Source organism: Mytilus trossulus, chromosome 4, assembly GCF_036588685.1.
Source record: "Mytilus trossulus isolate FHL-02 chromosome 4, PNRI_Mtr1.1.1.hap1, whole genome shotgun sequence".
NCBI classification, from domain to species: domain Eukaryota; kingdom Metazoa; phylum Mollusca; class Bivalvia; order Mytilida; family Mytilidae; genus Mytilus; species Mytilus trossulus.
The window spans coordinates 76310308-76322865 of NC_086376.1; the positions used below are offsets into that span (position 1 = coordinate 76310308).

Genomic DNA, 12558 nt, shown 5'->3' on the forward strand with positions numbered 1-12558 from the left:
CACGTGCGGAAGTTTACACTACATGCCTGGTGATAAACAGCATCCGCTGCATGGAGGTCGCTTACGCTCTCCAGTCTTCCGCGAACCTCGGCTGCCCAATCATCATTCCGAAGATCACAAGCATCTTGTATGCGACTCTCAAAATCATCAGTTCGAACCTGAAATACATTTTTGTCTTTTTTCTTGGCGTCTGTTGCTTCATTTCCACAGAATAAACAATGATGTTTAAAATCAAAATGGGACTTGGATCGTAATTTTGGAGTATTTGTATTAATTTCTCTCAGAACAAGTTTTTCTTTTTTGTATTTCTTTATGTCATTTGGATTGGTATATGTTTTCCTGCAGAGTTGATGGACAAAATTACCCCCTTATGCGGACAAACAGTCTCCTCTTTCCTGGCTAGCTTTGATGATTCCAAGACAACCTTTTTGTCGCAATTTGATCAGTGTTGTTGGGTGGTCATCTTTTAGGCACACAATACATTTCTCCATAGTATAGATGTAGCTGAAAAGAAATAGTACACAAATCATTTGTTGTTACATATTTAATCATTATATATGTCATATAACATATCAATACACATTAAAATATTATTCAGAACAACAAGAATAAACAACATCGACTCTTAATGAATAATGTGTTCTTGTCCGTGTGATGTTTCTTTTTTAGTGTGACTATAAGCTGTAATTCATTTGTCCATTTCTCAACTTCTTATGAATTCTAGCACTACTGAAGATAATGAATTATTTGAAAAGTGTCAAAAAGGGTGACAAGAAAAGTAGTCAATAGGCTTAAATAACGTCCGAGAAAACGAAAAGGACATTAAGACAAACAAGACAAACTATACAAAGTACACACAAAAACGAGCATCTTGAACTTAAGTACAATTTTATTGTAAAGCATTAAAAAAAGTATACTATGCTCGATGTTTTCCCTACTTGGAAATTTTCGATTGTGTTTTATTGTAACCTATTCCGTACATTTGTTTAGTTGACCATTCATTTTGAATTTGAATTTGAATTTGGTTTGAATTGACTTTTGCTAGAACAAGGTACGTAATCAAATAGTTTTGACCTGACTGTGATAAAATATTTTCAATGAAATAGGCAATGCAGAAAAATATAATATAGTAACTGATTTAGAAATTATCCGTGTGCTTAACAATGAGCACAGTGACTGTGGTTAGCTCCAGTAAAATCATGACGCTAAATCGGACATAGGTTTCTTCAAGTGAAAGCTGAAATAAAATTAAAAAATAGTTATTTTCGACAATAATTCATTAAAAAAGGAAAGAAACAATTATTTAAAATTATCTATTTGAAGAAAATGCAATAGAAGATAAGAATAAATGCTTTGGCTATAGTAATAAGTTCAAAATCGACAAAATTGCAATTTTTTCTGTCCATTTTTGTTAATTTGGCGTTCCATACTTTTTTATTTTCGTTAGGGACGAGTCTTATTACGTCCCTTCAAATTATTTTTATTGCTATATTTTGGACTTTATTAATTTAAATTTAATTGATTTTATGTAAAGGTAGTTGATTTTATTTATTTTCTTTGAAATAAACAAACATATAGTGATCTTTGTCGTTTGACCTGCGTCAAGAACTTTCGTATGTCTAATTCATTTCTTGACGCATTTTCGAATATCTAAATACACGTAAAACATAAGTGTATGTTAAAAAAACACTTACCAGCATACTTTTATTATAACATAAACTTATGTAAGCGATTCTTTCAGTGATATCAGCTTCTCAGTTGGTTTCAATAAATTCACATATGTAAGAGTCTTCTCCCTTTGTCAATATGGCGGACCATTTCTGACATGAATCGGCAGGCACATCACCGATATTTTTATTTTCAATTTTCACCGATTTCCGACCGTACGATTTTGTTAGACTTTTTTAACAGTAATGTGCTATGATAATCTAATATGATATATAAAAAATCTTTTCTGTTGCAATTTGTTTAGATTGATTCTGTAGACAATGGTAGACAGACTAGACTAATTATCAATAAAATAAAACTAGAGGCTCTAGAGGCTCTAAAGAGCCTGTGTCGCTCACCTTAGTATATGTGAATTAAACAAAGGAAGCAGACAGTTCATGACAAAATTGTGTTTAGGTGATTGTGATGTGTTTGTACATCTTACTTTACTGAACATTCTTGCTGCTTACAATTATCTCTATCTATAATGAACTTGTCCGTGTAGTTTCAGTGGAAAATGTTAGTAACAAGTAAACTGCGAGCTACTGCTCACTGATGATACCCCCGCCGCAAGTGGATAATATTAATAGTGTAAAAATATGCAAGTGTTCGGTAAACAGGAAGTTGTCAAGTGATCAATCTGAAAACGCATCACACGGTATAGCTGACTTATATAAATCCTGAAACAAAATTTCAGAAATCCTTGTATTGTAGTTCCTGAGAAAAATGTGACAAAAATTTTCAACTTGGCTATCATGTGTAAAATTGTACAAGTGTTCGGTAAACAGGAAGTTGTCAAGTGATCAATCTGAAAACGCATCACACCATAAAGCTGACTTAGATAAACCCTGAAACCAAATTTCAGAAATCCTTGTATTGTAGTTCCTGAGAAAAATGTGACGAAAATTTTCAACTTGGCTATCATGTGTAAAATCATACAAGTGTTCGGTAAACAGGAAGTTGTCAAGTGATCAATCTGAAAACGCATCACACGGTATAGCTGACTTAGATAAACCATGAAACCAAATTTCAGAAATCCTTGTATTGTAGTTCCTGAGAAAAATGTGACGAAAGTTTCATGGGACGGACTGACTGACGGACGGACTGAAGGACTGACGGGCGGACTGAAGGACTGACGGACGGACTGACCGACAGACAGAGGTAAAACAGTGTACCCCCCCTTTTTTAAAGCTGGGGTATAACAGCAGGGGTATAAAAAGGAGAAGGTCCGGTAAGACACCTTTTTGGCCCCAAAATATAGCAGTTTTACAAAATTGTTAAAATGTAAACTTTTAGTTATTATTTGGACAGTAGAATGCTTCTGCTACATAAATATGGGCGTTTTTTTTTTACAAAACATGGCACATATATTGGGTACTAGCACCATAAAGTCATGCTAAATCACTGAAATCTTCACAATTCTAGCATTTTAGTATAATTTTAGACGGTTTTCGTGTAAATCGAAAGTGGCCGCATTCGTGTTCATCCTTAATATTAAAATGTAAGTTGTATTTGATAATAATACATAACATATATAAAGGTTGAGGATGAACACGGATGCGGCCACTTTCATTTTTTGACAAAAACCATCTGAAAAGTGACATTTTTCGGCATATTTGGTGGATTGTTCATATTTGAGCTTGAATCGGATCGTTTTTAATGACAAAATCAGTGAAAATCTTACACATAAACTAATAGATTCAAATAAAATAGACATTTAAGTGTTTAAAAAGTGGTCAAAATCTTTCGTCAGATGAACCTGAAATTTGAGGCTAAAATCGGTCCTTACCGGACCTACTCCTTTACAGATTTTATGAAAATTGTTAAAAATTGATTATAAAGGACAATAACTTCTTAGGTGGTCAATTGTCCATTTTGGTCATTTTGACTTATTTTTGAGTCTTAAATTACTGTACATTATTGCTGTTTACAGTTTATCTCTATCTATAATAATATTCAAGATAATAACCCAAAACAGCAAAATTTCCTTAGAATTACCAATTTAGGGGCAGCAACCTAACAACAAGTTGTCCAATTCATCTAAAAATGTCAGGGCAGATAGATCTTGACCAGATAAACAATTTTACCCCTTGTCAGATTTGCTCTAAATGCTTTGGTTTTTGAGTTATCAGCCAAAAACTGCATTTTACCCCTATGTTCTATTTTTAGCCGTAGCCGCCATCTTGGTTGGTTTGCCAGGTCACAAAACACAATTTTTAAACTAAATAGCCTAATAATGATTCTGGCTATGTTTGGCCCGGTAGTTTCAGAGTAGAAGATTTTTGTAAAAGTTAACTAAGATTTACGAAAAATGGTTAAAAATTGACTATAAAGGGCAATAATTCCTAAAGGGGTCAACTGACCAAAATGGTCATGTTGACTTATTTGTAAATCTTACTTGAACATTTTTGCAGTTTACAGCTGTTTTATCTCTATCCATAATAATATTCAAGATAATATCCAAAAACAGCAAAATTTCCTTTAAATAACCAATTCAGGGGCAGCAACCCAACAACGGGTTGTCCCATTCATCTTAAAATTTCAGGGCAGATAGATCTTGACCAGATAAACAATTTTACCCCTTGTCAGATTTTCTCTAAATGCTTTGGTTTTTGAGTAATAACCAAAAAGTACATTTAACCTCCATGTTCTATTTTTAGCTGTGGCCGCCATCTTGGTTGGTTGGCGGGGTAAAAAAACACATTTTTAAACTTAATACCCCAAAGATGATTGTGGCCAAGTTTGGTTAAATTTGGCCCAGTAGTTTCAGAGGAGAAGATTTTTGTAAAAGTTAACGACGACGGACGACAGACAACGGACGACGACAGACGACGGACGCCAAGTGATGAGAGAAGCTCACTTGGCCTTTTAGGCCAGGTGAGCTAAAAACAATGTTCCAAATGGACAGCCAATAAAAATCAGTCAAAAAAAAAAATAGATGGACTAAATGACAGTAAAAGAGGGATGAAAGATACCAGAGGGACAGTCAAACCCATAAATCAAAAATAAACTGACCACGCAATGGCTAAAAAATGAAAAGGACAAACAGACAAACAATAGTACACATGACAAAACATAGAAAACTAAGGAATAAGCAACATGATCCCTATCACAATATACAGCCCACTTAAAAGGGGATATATTAAATTTAATATGAGACTTATCATCAAAATTCCATCAACAAAATGGTCATACTATTTTGGATTTTTTTTTAAATTTAGCTACAAAAAATTATCTTTCACACAAAATTCACAATTAAACAAGTTATATGATGCACATGTATTTTTGCTATACTCACAATAAGCTTTATGCTTAGACATTTTCCCGAAGCAAACATTTTACTTTCACTTTAAATTCAATGCATACAGCATAAAAAATGAAAAAAGCAAAAATTTCACTTACCCTCCTTTTATGACTGAACCATAAAAAAAACAGACTGAAAAAAATACCCAGATATACAGTTCTATGGTACATAAGGACTACATACCCTTTTAGCTGCAATTTTTGATGTACCAACAACATTATTCTGGTCATCTAAAACTTCTATCCCATCTTCAAGTTCATTTTTTCTCATTAATACTACATTACATATGTTTGCTGAGGCTGTAAAAGAATTTGTTGTTGTTAGTGTAATACTGAATATATAGCTGAAATATTGTAGTCAATTATTTGGGGTTTAAGATAATGTTTATTCACTAAGAGGAATACCTTTAAAAACTGTTGTCCAAAAATTTAAAAAAACTTTCTTGACACTTCATTATTCGCATATATATTTCCTTGATGTAGGGAAGCACTGTTGTAGACTATAGTTTGCATTTCTGTAAATATTGACAATGCAATTTCCCATAGGAACTCCTTTTACTGCTAAAACTGTACCACTTTTACTATGAAGTTTTGAAAAAAAATCTTATCCTAGAATTGAAAGTTCATATGCACCACAATTTTTCCAAAGGTCAAAATATAGGGCTGTGCGGCATATTTTCAACGTTTATATGCCTGGAACTTCTCACAGTTTAAACTAACACTAGTTTTCTTAACTACCCCTAATCAAAGGTTATCACAGATTTCAATGTTAAGGTAGCACAATACAAAGATTTTTTTACTTCCAATCACTAACCTTTGAAATGCTATAACTTTCTTATGAATGCATAGTAAATAATAAAAGAGGTATCTATAGATAGATAATAGATTAATCTTTTAAATGAATGCAATATTTTTATTATGCAATCATTATGTAATCCATTATTATGTAATTAGCGGCAAAATCTGGGTTAGTTCACTCGAATGAATTTAGCTCTATCATCTATTTAACTATATGGAAAATTTTGACAAAATCTTAATCAACACATCATGGGCTTCAAAAGGGTGTCTCAGATTGTCTCTATGGTGTTCCATTCTCTAATAAATCTCTAATTAGTGTAAACATCCTAACAACATAAAAGAAGATAATGTTTAATTAGGTATAAAATTTGTTCTATACATTCTATCTGAAATCTGAGACACCCTTTTGTAGATAATGGCCATAGGAACAACATATAATAAAATCAACCCTATAGAGATATCTATGCAGAAGCTAATTTCATTTGAAAGTGGAAATTTTGTGAAAAATATTTTAGACACAGTTTACATTATAATTGATTACATGATTGTTGCATAATATTAACATTGCATTAATTTAAAATAGTAATCTGTTAGCTATCCAAAACCACCACTTTTATAAATTTTCAAGCATTATTAAGAAAGTTACAGCATTTTAAAACTTGGGAGTTGGAGTTATAAAATCTTTGTATTGTGCTACCTTAACAATATGCATATGTATATTTACTGGTAACATTCCCAAGTTATGTCTCTGTGAGATGGAACACAGAGAGCATAACTGGGAACCAGTATGTAAACAAAACTAATTTTCTAAGAATATTCAAGATCTCCCCAAAAGAGGCATGTTTAATGAAACAGCTGTTTTAACTAAGTGCAACCTATAAAATACTTGACTTACATAGAAATTAGTTTTGAAAATATACCTTCAATTTGTTTTCAGCAAGTTTTTTCAAAGAAATTCTAAAAAATTGTGTGTAATTGACAAACTACTTCTAAGTTTCAATTGTGTGACCTGTTTGAGTTAAACATAATTTTGATTTGCATTAAATAATTTCAATCACTGCCAATAAGTTTAAGTCGCTTCTAAACATTTTATATCTGAAAATTAATTCTTATTCATTCCAATTGCAATGTGAGTCAAATTCGCTTTACTGGTCCATCAACATTTAATTCGCAATATCAATTAATTTATTATAATTTATTCCAATTACAATTTAGAAAGTGTCTACACAACAGTTTAATATGAAATAATGCAAATTCTCTTATTTGTATTAATGAAATTGCATTTTTTATGCAAATTGGATAATGTGAGTTTCAATTCGAATTACAAAAAGCAGAGTTTGTGAACTCACTTAGTGAGTTCGATTCTAATAAAATGTACACATGAACAAGGCATTAATGTTTGATTCCCTTTTTTTTTTAAATGTTTATCCAAACATAAATGATCTATCATATCAACTACATAGTACATTGGAAATTTACTCAAGAACAAAAATTCTTACACAAATAGGAGACAATTCATTGGAGAAAATAGGGATTAATATATATCTAGATGGTGATGAGAGATGGCTGATTAAATTACAATCACAAATTGAATGCATATTCAGTAGAAGAGCATATTAATACATTATCGCACAGGGGGTGAATTATCACATTGTGATTGGTTTAACGCCGTCATGTGGTGACCCCCAATGAGACCCTAGGGGGTTAGTAAATTCCTTAGGGGGTTCATAACGCCTTAATGGTGATTTCATCTATTAATGTTGTTGTGTTTCATTGTTTATTTTCCAACAAAATGCAACAGAAAATCAAAAAGTCTAGCGTGCGATAAATTTGTTACAGGGTTAAATACTGATCCCTTACGGATCCATTCGGCCTCAACCCCTATGGATTTTACTAACCCTCTATGGATCAGTAGGGGGTCAGTAGCGAACCATATAACTTATATTATAAATACTACCCTGCTTTGTACAAGATAAACATGCTAAGCCAAATTTTGAACATGCTAGTTTAGACATGTCACCCTACCTAAACACATAATTCTGACTAGATATTTTTAATAGACAGTTTTATTTCAAAATATTAACTTTATGAACCTATATAAAATGTCTGCTTCTAAGACTCTGGTTATACTTGCCGAATTAACTGCTAACCATCAAATCATTCTGGAAACTTCTCCTAAACAAAATTATTAAAAAAAGGATGAACTAGTGGATTTAAGGCTAAAATGCCTTAAGTTGATATATTAACTCCTATCACCTACCTACAGCTGGAAAGGGTATAAATCTCTGTATTAACAATCTGGTTGTTGGACTAAACACATGAGCTCTCTTTATTAGTGCCTGAAGACTAACCTAAAAAGCAAAACTTGATATCAGTATGAAAGAAAATGACAATTCACCAAGACTTGAATTCATTTACAATTTGTGGTTTGTGAGGTGAAGATTTAAAAAGAAAAGTTTAAAGACAATAAGGGCACAACTATATGAATTGTTGTACCATGTTTTAAATGCACTGCCTATGTTTAAGGCAATAAAATATCAAGGAGCCTATTTTTAAGGCAATAAAATATCAAGGGAAGTAAAATAAAATATGACTATGAAACCTCCTTTAATAAATAAATAAACAAACCTTAAAATGTGTATTGTACTTACAGCAATAGTAACAGCACTGGTTACAGCCCCAGCATATCCCTCTAAATATTTGTTAAAAGGGGTGTGCTGCAATGTAAAACAAAAAGTTTACTTGTTCATATTTGTTGAAAGATGTGTGCTTTAATGCATGACTGTCAATGAGACAACTATCCACCAGAGTTTAAATGACATTATGTTAAGTTTGAAATATGTTTTTGGTAAAGTTGGTGACAAAAGACAAATCATGATTGTGATTGGAAATGCTTGCAAAAAACATTTAAAATTATAATGGAACATCTTTGCAAGATCTAGACCTTTAAAATACCTTACAATACCTTATATTGTGTAGAAAGCACAGAAATGAGGTGACAGGTTTTGGTTGCCCTGTCCTTTTTAATATTGGTAACTTTTACTCTCCATCCAAGTCAAAACATAAATTATAATAGAGTGCATTCATAATAATATTTAAACCAGATCTTAAAATTTGTTTTTAGTTCATTATTTCTTAAATAAATTAGGCCGTCAGTTTTCTAGTTGGTATCATTAAACATTTGTCTTTTCATAGCCTTTTATAGCTGACTATGTGTTTTTGGCTTTGATGAAGGCCATATGTTGACCTCAATGTTAATTTCTATGTCATTTGGTGTTTTGTGAGAAGATGTCATACCTCATCTTATTTATATGTAGAATTGAAATGTAAGGTAAATTCTATGCAAAAGACAGGAACATGGGTGTGATGTTGGAGAATATTGACACCATTATACTTTACCTTTGAAGCATTTCTGTGGGAATAATTAAAACAAGCATTATGTGTCTGATTCAACCACTGCCAAAATATGGTGGCTGCAAAACTGGGGTTAGGCCATAACAGACCTATAACCTGTAATCAAATTAGAAAATATCTACAGATTAGTCTTCATTTATGGCATGACGAATCTATTACCTGCAATTAAAATATAACATATTTACTCAATTGTTTTGGTTTCAGAACATATACAATTTCAAATCCAGTGCAGACTTATAATAAATACTTAGAAAATAGTTCATTATATCAAATGGGTTTACACGATAATGTTAACATATAAACATCTTAGCCAAACTTACAGTCATGTAACAAAAATCAACCCCTGTTCTGCAGAAATAAGAAAACCCAGATATTCTTAGGAGGATGGTCTATTACCATGATTACCTTTATCTAGTTGTATCTTTAACAATGGACTACAGACTAGAAATAAATTCATAACAAAAATATCTCTTTTGTTGATCTGGAATTGCCTATCATTTTTTTCTGTTTTCAGTTTATCTTTTTTCTATAGTTTTAGCCAAGAACACATAAAAGGGTGAACAATAGTTATTTTAGGGCAATAACTCCTGTTAAGAGTCTTTTAATGATTTTGGCTAAGTTTAACTCATAAGTAAATCTTGCCTACCTGATAATTTTTGCTTTTTTGAAGTGTCTATATGTCTTCTATAATTTTAAAAATAATTATAAGACAAAAACACTTAAAAGTGGCTAAAAATTGTCACTAAAGAGTACAATTATAACAGGTGTTCTGACAGTTTTGATGAAAATGGACAAATAATAAATTTCAACATTTTCAACATTTAGCTTCCTCATATCTTTTTTGTTTTTAATATTGATAGAAGTTTTCAAAATTATAGAAAAAAAAAAATGTATTTGAACCCTTTGTGTTGTTTATTCAGATGGAATGGTTTCTTCCATGAGATGGCGCAGTTGATTCTGTTGTAAGGTCAAAGGTTGTGCCTAATTTGGTCTGTCTGATATCAGGGATTAGCAGTGGCAGATCCAGATTTTTTTTTAAGTGGGGCCCATTGACTGCCTAAGAGGGGCCCAGGTGCAGTCATGCTTCAGTGATTCCCTATATAACCAACCAAGTTTTTCCCTGAAAAGGGAGGGGCGGCCCCTCACCCCCCTAAATCTGCCTCTGATTCGGTTCTCAGGTTACAATTGCAAACTTCCAGCTACTCACTTTTGATTTGGCTGTTAAATACAAAGGCTGTTTACTCTATAGGAATAAGTTTTCAATTTTTTTACTATTGATAGAAGTTTTCAAAATTATAGACAAAATTTGTATTTTAACCCTTTGTTGCTACTGTTTGGCCATGTGGGCCATGTTGGTTGGCTGTAAGGGTTGTCCTACCAAAACATAACTCTATCAAGTAACATTGAAAAATGCTAGTCATCTACTGTTTTGTATTTGTACAGGTACTGATAATATCATAATCATATTACAGAGTTTAACTTTAAAAATATCTTTTTTCCCTTCAATAGACAAAAATATAAGATTCATTCCCTTTGTCCCTCAAATAAATGGATTGAAATTGTTTTTTAAATATATATATATATATATATATTTTAAAAAGCAGTACATTATGGGATAAATAATTCTTTTGCTAAGGAAGAATAGTTTTATTATTAAGAAGAACTTTAAACTGTTTACACAACTGTAATAAAACCTCAAATTGTTTAAGGTGCATTTAAATTTATATATTTTATATACTGGTCAGGTTTATTTGGAAGTCACCTGGATACGAACCAGGAAGTAGAATAGTTTCAAAAATGGCGTTTTCTAAATCAGTAATTAGAAGCCAGATGCCTATAAACTGTAATTTATGTGAAACTGAGAAGAATATCAAATGGAAATGCCTGACCTGTGGAGTTTTAATGTGCATTACATGTAAAGATAAAATTCATCTGAGAATAGCTAAGGATCATAAGGTGGTAGACATCAAGAACGTCGGGCTGCTTGTCAAGGAATTGGATTTTACAAACATAAAATGTCAAGATCATTCAGAACAATCTTCTTGCCTTTTTTGTACAAATTGTGACAAACTTGTTTGCCCTACTTGTGTTTCCAAGATTCACAAGAAACATGATCTAACTGAAATAAGTGATGCATATACCTTGAAGATAGAAAAGCTAAAGAAAGGACAAAGTAACCAGCAAAAGGAAAAATATGAAATCATTGCAACCAAGGATCAACTGAACCAGTTTCAAAATGCTGAGAATACAAATTATACCAAAGTAAGCGCAGATATTCTTAACCATGAGAATTTTTTAAAGCAAGCAGTTGAAAAACATATAGAAAAACTTAGAAATGAGTTAGAGCAGAACCACAAAGCTTCTTCAAAAGTGAATGAAGAATGTATCAAAGCCATTTCAAAAAGCGAGAGACAAATAGACGAAAAGTATAGTGATGTTCAAGATTTCATTCATACCACTGACATTTCTAAATTTTTCCAAAATGTCAACAGAATTGAGAAATCAACAGAGGTATGGGTTACAAAACCTAAAATATCAGGCAGAACAAAACTACAATTTATTCCTGGAGAGGTAACTCAGTCTAACATTGGAATTCTACAAAGTGTAGACATACCATTACCGGAAGTAAAGGTTTCTCTTAGTGTTGTTAATCAATATCAAACTAATCTTTCTTTGGTTTGTGATTTATCTCCATGTCCTGATGGTTCACTGTGGATAACTTGTCCCATTGACGAGATATTACAGAAAGTAAAACCTGAAGGAACCAATCTGAAGACAATATCTACATTCAACATCCCGGTCTTTGGTATGGCAATAACTGCATCTGATGATCTACTTGTATCAACAGGGGATTCTAGACTACAAATGATGAGCAGTTCCACTGGTAAAGTAACAGACAGTGTGTATGACATTAACCCTTTCCTTCCTATAGACATTCATGTTAGCAGTGATGATCAGGTCATAGTAGGAGGTTATCATAAAGAAGGAAGAGGAGCAGTGTTTGTAATAAATAAGAATGGAGACCAAGAAGCGGTATATGAACATAACCAACATAATAAACCAATATTTATTTATCCCACCAGTATTACTACAACCATCAATGGTAACATACATGTGGCAGACTATCATTCTGATGAAGACAGTGGTAAAGTGGTAGTGATAGGACTGGGAGGTGATGTGATAAACATATATGAAGGAAATACAGAAATCAACAAGAAGGTACCATTTGAACCAGTAGGAATAGTGACAACACCAAGAGACAATGTCATTGTAGTTGGTATGGATTCTGATACCCTCCACATCCTGAACAACTCTGGACAACTCATTACATACATA

At 32.3% G+C, this 12558-nt stretch overlaps 1 protein-coding gene across 1 annotated transcript in view; it reads right to left on the bottom strand.

Annotated features, from left to right (window-relative positions):
• Positions 1-12558, bottom strand: part of LOC134715988 (sideroflexin-5-like) — a 39973-nt gene that overhangs the window by 9214 nt on the left and 18201 nt on the right. Inside the window, exons 6-9 of the mRNA XM_063578619.1 lie at positions 9208-9318; positions 8460-8525; positions 8069-8159; positions 5195-5310 (exon numbers count right to left, since the gene is read on the bottom strand). Of these exons, the coding sequence (XP_063434689.1) occupies positions 5195-5310; positions 8069-8159; positions 8460-8525; positions 9208-9318 (384 nt within the window). The remainder of the gene's footprint in view (positions 1-5194; positions 5311-8068; positions 8160-8459; positions 8526-9207; positions 9319-12558) is intronic.